At 34.2% G+C, this 9,979-nt stretch overlaps 1 protein-coding gene across 1 annotated transcript; it reads left to right on the top strand.

The window, feature by feature from the left end:
- Positions 1–229: 229 nt before the first annotated feature.
- On the top strand, positions 230–1,888 carry LOC100799752 (mitogen-activated protein kinase kinase kinase 20). Its single transcript, XM_003524601.5, has one exon. It carries the CDS (start codon positions 649–651, stop codon positions 1,672–1,674), a length of 1,026 nt encoding a protein of 341 aa, XP_003524649.1. The 5' UTR covers positions 230–648; the 3' UTR covers positions 1,675–1,888.
- Positions 1,889–9,979: the final 8,091 nt, after the last annotated feature.

Raw genomic sequence — 9,979 nt, 5'->3', positions numbered from 1 at the left:
AATCGCGTAAAAGTTTTCCTACGACCAAAAAAACTACTTATACACGCTTAGATACTCCGATATGATGCGTAAAACGACATAATTACTCAAATCACACGTATCATACACCAAACGAGTCCCTCATAAATAGTTAATTTAGTGTACACATAATTTTACAAATTTTACACGGGCGTATTTACACGTCACTTTCGAAGCAGCGTGATATCTGTCATAAAAGATCTTTCGAAAACGTTCATCTCATCAACCACGTTCAGGAGTGTGGTACGCTAGTTCAGCCAAATTAGGAAAAACAAAAACACTTCTTCTTACTTGGTGAGAAAAATATCCTCGCCTATCACATGCTTCAATCACCCCCACGAATATTTAGCATTTTCGTTGCCCCTTTTTTTTTCTCTTAAATATCTTTTAATAATAATTTTGCCGAGACAGCTTGAGGCTTAGGTCATTGAATATCAACCATATTTCCCGTATATAAAGAACCGTTGCTCATTCTTAGTGGCCACAGTTCACACTTTCTTTCTTTCTTATTGAGTTTTTGGGCTTCTCACTTCTCTCTTTCTATCTTTCTTTCAGACAAAGCCAAATAGGAACACGCTCTCAAACGCAGTGATTGATTTTTGGTAACAGAGTTCAATTGAAATTTGAAACATGGATTGGGTTCGAGGAGACGCCCTCGGGCGAGGAAGCTTCGCTACCGTTAGTTTAGCGATTCCGACTACAAATCCGAATCAGTTTCCGTCTCTAACCGCCGTTAAGTCCGCGGAGGCTCAAACCTCGTGCTGGCTAAGAAACGAGAAACACGTGCTGGATCGCCTAGGTTCGTCGTCTCCGAGGATAATTCGCTGCTTCGGAGACGACTGCAGTTTCGAGAACGGCGTTGAGTACTACAATCTGTTCCTCGAATACGCCGCCGGCGGGAGCCTTGCCGATGAATTGAAGAATCACGATGGCCAGATTTCCGAGCATGAGGCTCGGGAATACACGAGGGCCATCGTGGAGGGTCTGAGCCACGTGCACAAAAGCGGGTTTGTTCACTGCGACATAAAGCTGCAGAACATCCTCGTATTCGGGGACGGAGGTATCAAAATTGCGGATTTCGGGCTTGCGAGGGAGGCAGGGCAGAAACAGGAGAAGAGTGAATGCAGGGGGACTCCGATGTTTATGTCGCCGGAGCAAGCGACCGGCGGCGAGTGCGAATCGCCGGCCGATATATGGGCTTTGGGATGTACAATTGTGGAGATGGTGACCGGGAAACCGGCGTGGCAGGTGGAGAAGGGGGCGAGCATGTGGTCGCTGTTGCTTCGAATTGGGGTGGGAGAAGAGGTTCCCGAGATCCCTAATAATTTGTCCGAAGATGGAAAAGATTTTATTGAAAAATGTTTTATTAAGGATCCTAAGAAGAGGTGGAGCGCAGAAATGCTATTGAAACACCCTTTTCTTATTAATGATGGCACTGTTCCATTTAAGCGCGTTCATGAGTCGCCGAGAAGCCACTTTGATTTCCCCGATTGGGTTTCTAGCGTGACGAATTCGCTTCCCAGTTCGCCGGAATTTCAAGACAAGTGGGATTTTGATGACGGGTTCTGTTCGCCGGAGGACCGGCTCCGGCAGCTTTTGACGGTTAATCGGCCGGCGAGTTGGTCAGAATCGGATGGGTGGAGTAGTGTTAGGTGAAATTGGGGGTTTCCAAGATTGTTCATCACAATCGTTAAAATTTTGATTATATTCAGATTCGTTGATTTTTAATTTTTGTAAATTGGGTAGATATACATACATACATATTCATGATTTGTGAACTGACTTTGATGGAAGAGTTTTAACTTGCGCCGGTTGTGGCGCGTTGTACAGAGGCTGATTCTATAGTATAAATATCATGGTTTTGCTTTTACTCTTGTTTTAGTTTATTCGGGGAACTTGGTTTTGAGCCTTTGAGTTGGTTTTTCATTTGGCTTCCGAGAATCCAAACTGAACTGAGGTTTAGCCATTATAGAAATATGGTAAATTGCTTTTGTCATTGAATTGAGCCTGACTTCACTTAAAGTGAGTTTTTTTTTAATCAATACTTAAAACTAAGGTTTACAATAAAGTTATCTCTCTTGTTTTTTTTTAAAAAAACTTTAAATATAAATTAAATTACATTAAAATTAATTTTAACTAAATTTTATTTTACAAAATTAAGTTCAATCAAATTCTACTCTAATTCATCACCTAACGTGAATTAATTGACTCGTGATTATTCTAATTTAATTAGAAATCTCGAATTTAAATTTTAAATGTATAATTGCGTTAAAATATTTAAAGAGAATTTATGTCTCATAATCATCTCACAAAATTATACAGATTGCTTCCTAGAAGAATATTTGTGATCTATAATAAAAAGAGAGTAAAAAAACTCTACTATAATTCAAACACACTTAAATTTACTTTTACGAGCGTGATGAATGAATTGGGGTGAGGCGCAAGCTCTTGGTTGTAAAAGCGTTGACATGATTATTGAAGGCATGATTACGTACATGTTATGGGGTAAATGAGGTCTAAAACTTTTGTGTCGGTTTAGTCGGCGTCAAACACCCGAAGTTCATATTTTTGGCCTTAACTCTTTGACATATATTCGATGTAAATGGGTAAAGTAATTCAATGATTTGATGTTGGTGGACGCTGTTTTTTTTATTAAAAAAAATTGTTTTTATTTGACTTCGTTGGGTTTATAGTGTGAAATGAAAAAGGAAGTATGGTCTTATGGGAGAACCTGGGCCTTCACGGTGTCGCGTGCCAGCATGAAGGCAGCTCTTACAGCATATGGAAACAGCACGGAATTAATTAATTATAGTGCTAAAGAAGAAAAAAAAAAGGAAACGGAGTTAAGAATTTATCATTTTAATTAATTTGTGTTGGAAAAAAACCCGATCAACCCGTTGTGGAATTGTACCATCTAAATTAATGTCTTGTAAATCTTGTGAATAGAATCACACGTATAGGATTATTAGGTAAGATAGAAAGAAAGGAATCGACCATTACCAAATTGACACAAAACTTTATAGAATTTTGGCAACGTAGGAGTGAGATCAAAGTATTCTAGATTTTCTTCTTATGGGAGAGGGAAGATGCATCAGATCGTAACAACTAGGCCGAAAAGTAAAAGGTCAAATAACAAACTCCCACATTCGTATGTGTGACTTTGTACAAAACGAGAAAAAAGAAAAAGGGGAAAATTATAACACAGCGCATTGTCAGATATTTGTTTGATAAATTGTTTATGAATTATGACAATCTTAATAAGTGTCCTTATAGCACCAACTAAAGAAGTAAAATAAAATAAAAAATTCATTGAGATGCATTAAAATATGCTCTCCTATAATTTAAATTTTAAATGTTTGTTCTTATATAACTTTTAATTAAAACCTTTTATTTTTATTTTTTTAACTAGTGTTTTAAGATACTAGTTAACTAGAAGTATTGTTTATTTTCGGTCATTTAGAAAATCTTTCAAGAATAGTAGAAAAGTAAAAGTCAAGAAGGAAAACCCTGTCTGATTAAATATTAGGTCAATAGGAATTAGGAAAGTAGTCGAGGATCATAAACAATGGCCACGATTTTTCTGGGCACTAAAATATGTTTTTTTCTACACAGCATTAGATACTTAAGCAGTATTATAATGATATATTATATTGTCTAAATTTGTCTCGCCCAGCACAACTTGAGTTAGTTAAGACTTGGACCTAATCTCCGAAGGGATAGCATATATTTATAAGGTATTTAAAATGCATTGCACGTTTTTGTCTTTGAGATTTTATTGGGTCAATATTGAAGTGAAAGCGCTGGGCTTGTCGCTCCTGTTTTATGAAGCACTGGTGTGTTTGGATTACATTTAATTGATTAATAATATTTTTTTAATGATAGTGTATAAAAATCAAATTCATTTTATTTACATTCTCCAAACTATAGTTTAGAATCCACAAATTACAATTCACTAATGCACAAAGAAACTCAAGATTCAAGAGGGAACACCAAAAGCAGTAGCATGCACTTGTAATCAGATACAACAAATAATCTGATACACCAAAAGCAGTAATAACTAATAAGCCCTTGGTTGAGTTGGCGGCAACAGACCTAATTTTGAGCGGGAAAAACACGGTAGCCCACAAAGCAATAATCAAATAGTCTGTAAAGATTGATCCAATTCGAAGCACTGTTGAACAAGTCCATGTGAAAGATGGGCCACATAAGTCTGTGTACGATAACTCTTTGGTGTTCCTCAATTTGTAACACTGAACTAAGTGTATCACATGTATGTTTCTCCATCTAATTTTGATCTAACCACTCTTTTAAAAAAAATATACTTATAATTATTATTGGAAAAAAAGCATTAAATCCCCTTAAACTTTATTTCTTTTGCAAATACACATAATAAATTTTAATTTTTCTTAATTAATCTTTAAATTTTACTTCTTTTACAAATAGACAGCATGAACTTTAAAGAAGATGTACAATATTCTTATGAAGTACACGATTAACATGATTGAAAATCAACATAGGAAATACGAAATCACTTGTAATTATACTTTAAAGAAGTTTATTAGTTTTTATGTCTTAAGCTATCGTTAATTAGTTGTATGTTTAAGTTTCTTTTTAATTAATTTTTTTATTAGTTTAGTAGTTTATTTTTTATGTACTAATATCAGTATGCTGTAACACATTTTCAATTAGTTGAATGCTGAAGTTTATTTTTAATTATGAAAGTTATTTGTTAATCTATAACTGTTAAGAGACTGTTAAAAATCTAGCCATTAAAAAATATCCATTAAAAACTAATCGTAAAAACTAGTCGTTATTGATGATACTATTTAATTGTTTAGTTTCATTTTATTCATGCACACCGACCTTCTTCTTCATACTTCTTGTGTCTTTTTTCTACCCTTACTCACTCTAAAATGGCTCGAAATTCTGACTTCAATAGAGTCTGACAAAAAATTGTTGATGAAGCACTTGAAGATAATACTAATGAAGAAATCATGAGATACTTACACTAGTTGCAACAAGTAGAGAGCATCAACTGGCCCAGACGAATAAGAAGAAACATAAATTGCAATCGTGAAGACGGACATAGTCGTTTGAAGAATGACTACTTCTATGAAAATTGCATATACACAGAGAGTTAATTTCGATGGAGGTTCCGAATGCAAAAGCAGTTGTTCCTTCAAATTGCAGACGCTCGCAATAATTGTTATTCATATTTCCAAATGAGATCTAATGCATCTGGTAGAAGGGGTCTTTCACTTTTGCAGAAATGCACTACAGTAATTTGTATATTGACATACAGATCACCTATCGATAGTGTGGATGAGTATGTTAGAATCGGCGAAAGCACTAGAGTTGAATGATTAGAAGCTTTCGAAAGGGTGTGAACAATATATTTGGAGACGAGTATCTGAGAAGGCCTAACAACAATGACATCAATCACCTACTATAAATTCGAGAGGCACATGGGTTTCCAGGTATGTTGGGTTCTTTTGATTGCATACATTGGAAATGGAAAATATTATCCAGTTGGCAAGGCCAATATTGTAGAGGTGATCATAAAAAACCCACAATAATACTTGAGGCTGTCGCGTCATAAGATTTATGGATTTCGCATGCATATTTCAAAGTTGCATGTTCAAACAATGACATTAATGTGTTAAATCAATCTCCTATGTTTAATGACATTTTATAAGGTTGAATTCCTCCAGTGAAATTTACTACTAATAGAACCATTACAATTAATAGAGCCATATCTTGCAGATGACATTTATCCTAATTGGGACACGTAAGTTAAGACCATCCCAATGCCATAGGGAGAGAAAAAAAAAGTTATTTGCAAAATGTCAAGAAATGGCAAGAAAGGATGTGGAGAGAACATTTGGTGTGCTTAAATCTCATTTCACAATTATATGTGGTTCATCGCGTAATTGGCAAATGGGTACCATGAAGAACATAATATTGTCATGCATTATATTGCATAATATGATTGTTGAAGATGAACGACATACTTAAAATGGTACCATTGATGTTGATTATGATCATATTGACAAAGACATTTCAAACATTGACGTATCTCATGGTGCTCATCCCGACTTTGTTGCATACCTGCAAGCAAGGCGTTATATGCATACAAGAGGAGTTCATCAACAACTTCAAGTAAACTTGGTGGAGCATATTTGGGAACGTTTCGATGGCAATAATGATGCAATATAATTTTTCTTGCTTAATGTCGATGCTTGTATTTTTTCTATCAATGTTATGTATCATCATAAGTTTAAATTATCTTCATAGATAAATATTTTAGTCATTCATATATTTCCTATTTTTTGTGTTAATTTTTTTGTAATAAAATATATAATTAATTAGTTTTAATTATTTTAAAATAAATTATACATAAATATTAGAAGGTGAGTCCATTGCGGAACCTACAAAAAGTGGTTTAAGATTACAAAGATTGATCTTTTATTGGAGCAAAAAGTTAGAGAGATCTCCAAGTTGGCTAAGATTATAAAGTTTGATCTTCTATTGGAGATGCTTTATATGATCTCGTAAAATCTTAGTATCTATTTTCAACTCTAGGACCTCCGTAATAAAAAAGAAATTGTATTTTACTATGCACAAAACGAAAAAGAAGGATTTAAGCCAATAATTTGTTTGTATTTACCACAACGACAACCTTAGGGATTAGGAGGATTTGTTAAGAACAAAGGCGGTGGACATTGTTGTTAAAAGACTAATTTTTTTCATTGTTATAAAATACCCAAAATTCGTTTTAATTCCTATAAAATTTGTTGTTCATTTCTCGTTCTCGTAAAATTAAATTGACTTTTTGACCTGGAGTAGGCTCAATTTGAATTGAACCTATGTGGTGGTCAGTTGTGCAACACATGTCAAGGCTTTTTTCACGTGTCACTCCCTTATTGGCTACTCCCTCCACTGCCTCATCCAACACGGGCCTTCTCCTTTGTTCCCACCATCTTCTTCCTTGTTGGTTTGGGTGTTGTTATGGTGGATTTGGTAAGTGCGAAGGTTTGGTTTTGCTGCGGCCGACAAAGGTTGATGGTGGTGGTGCGTGCTGCATGCAATGGATCTGGTAAGTGTAACGATTTGGGTGCCCAAGGTACCTTGATGACTGCTTCCTTTGCTATGACAACTACTCGTTCTTCCGTGAGAGCGTGGGCACCACTTGCTATATTAGTAGACACCAATTGCCCGGTTAAGGAAAAGACAAGGGCGAACGAGTGGCAACGACGATGGTGAACATGACGAAGGGCACGACAAAACACGGGTTTGGTTTGATGGTGGTGTTTGGTGATGGAGGTGGTTTAGTGGTTTTGATGGTGTTTGGTGATTTTATTGGTGGCTATTGTTGTGTTTGGTGATGGAAATTGATTTTAAATGACGAGATCAAAGTGCTAGTTATTCTAGTTTGTTCTTATTTCGAGGTTGTGTTTTACATATCAACATGACCAATAAGCATATCACTCTTTCAACTTTTGCTATTTGGTGGTGCACAGAGGAGGTTCTCAACATGTGATCCTAAGGTGTGTGAATCAAGTGATTGGTGGATGGCTTGTTCAAAAATATTTAGGGGATTTATCAAGTTTAAATAATCAAAGCCTAACTCTTATATTGTATACTTGCAGCATGATGTGTTTTGGTTTGAGAGGTATTCACATAATCCGATCTCGGTTTCGGAGAAAGGGATTTCTTGAAAAGAGAAAAAAAAATTCCTACAATTTGTGGTAGTTTTTAATCATTGTTTTTTTTAAAAAAAAAAATCTTGTAGTTTGTGATAGTTTTTAACCCCCACAAATTTCATTTTAAAATTTAAATTAAAAAAATGTCATGTAGGTTCAGATTCGTAAAAATCTAGTTATAGGCCTAAAAGTCCTACATTTTAATTTTGCAAAAATGAAAAATGAACAAGTTTTTTTTTTTTTTTTGCAGGGACTAAAACCAAACTTTTGGTATTTTTTAGGAAGGAATAATATATTTTAGCCTTATTAAAATTTAGATCCTTCTTAGAATTGGAAGAGATATGAAATCTTGTAACTCGAGGATCATAACTCGGATTGTAAGATCCTACCTTCTCAAACTTAGAATAATTATATATAATACTATTATTCTTTAATTTATTATATCATATTTTATGCTTTTTGGATTTATTATTATTATTTATTTTATTATATTATATATTGTATCTAAATAATTTATTATATTTTTATTACTATTGTATTTTATTACTTTGTATATGATGTGTTTTTACATTAAAAAAACAACAATGAAAAACAAAGAAACTTAATTGGCTTGAAAATAAGGCCTGGTGAAATAAATCAGAACAAAAAATAAAAGAAAAAGAAAAATGATTGGCCAATTCTCTGAAAACGGTGAAATCCTATCAATTGTTAGCTTCTTCTACCAAACGCTAGCTAGCTTTCGCTGACGCGTTGTTGTTGTGATGTGCTAACAACAAAAATCCGGTGAAGCCCAATGGTGTCACGACAACTTGATTTAGTCCACAATGGATGTCTAGAGGTCAGAAGTCGCAAGTCACAAAGAGGGTAGAAGAGAAGAAAGGGGATGCATAATTCAAAAACTGATTTAAACAGGGTTATAAAAGAATTGGTCCATTTTTTGTTTAATTTTTTGCCTCGCAGGGGATCACCGATCCCATGACTTTGAGTGGAAGATCGAGATCTTGGTGCGATCTTACGAGGTGGATTGTGATTTTAACAACCATGACAGTGGATACCAAGGTTAGGAAGAAATCAACAACAAATCTTGGTTCACACTATGCAGCAACGGTGATAGTTTTCAACCTTAACCTCAATACATTGTGGTAATTTGAGTGTGGGAAATTAGCCTTCCAAGTGCCATCAACAACATTATTCATTAGAAGTGTCATCCCAAAAGAAAGGCATTTCAAGATCAAATGACTAATCCAAAACTAAAAATAGATCACTTCATATTAATTAACCCAAAATAATCAATTTATAGTTTTAGATTAGTCAATCCGTAAACTCACACCTTTATATGATACTTATGGATTGACAAATTTGGAATAGGTGTGAAATGTCAAAATATTTGTAAAGGTAAAAATCACAAGAAGGAAAGTCAAATTATAATATTAAATTTTTGCAAGTTTTTTTTTTAAAATGAAACTATTGTCTATATATTAAAACACAAAAAAAAAGCTAACAAACTTAAAAAAAACATTTTCTCCAAGGAACAAAAATAACCTACAATTAGTATAAAATAGATAAAGAAAGCAAGCATATGAACATAAAAGATTTATACTGGTTTATCTCTAACCTAAGCATAATGTATTTTTCTCTCATGATACAAGGTGTTTTGAGAGCTTTTTACAACTTAAAAAAGTTTACATAAGAGAGCTTGAAGGTAAGAGAGAATAAGAATTAGTATAAAATAGATAAAGAAAGCAAGCATATGAACATAAAAATTTATATTGGTTTATGTCTAACCTAAGTATAATGTATTTTTCTCTCACGATACAAGGTGTTTTGAGAGCTTTTTACAACTTAAAAAAGTTTACATAAGAGAATTTGAAGGTAAGAGAGAATAAGAATTTCACATTGATGCATTCTTCTAACATTAACTCTTCAAAGCTTCTGGTATTTATAGACTTCTTCAACAAGTAGTCGTCTTTAAACAGTCTTCATTTTGCGTTTGATATTGCATATGAAGAAGGTATTCGTTGGTGCATTAAATGCACATGCACTCAATGCTGATACACCACTCTGCTTATCTTCCTTGAGTCACACTTCTACAATAGGCTTCAATAGTCATAGTGCATAGTAGGTCTGATAATAATAAGTGTAGCAGTTGACATGTCTTTTAATGAGAAGAGAGAGGTTGATCTTGATTGTTCTCTCACTTTCTTCACCTCAACCGATTCTAGAAGGGATGTTGGAACATTCTTTGCAAATAGAATCAT

Source organism: Glycine max, chromosome 5 (assembly GCF_000004515.6).
Source record: "Glycine max cultivar Williams 82 chromosome 5, Glycine_max_v4.0, whole genome shotgun sequence".
Lineage (NCBI taxonomy): Eukaryota > Viridiplantae > Streptophyta > Magnoliopsida > Fabales > Fabaceae > Glycine > Glycine max.
Note: the sequence above shows the minus strand (reverse complement) of the source record. Positions and strands in the feature narration are given on the sequence as shown.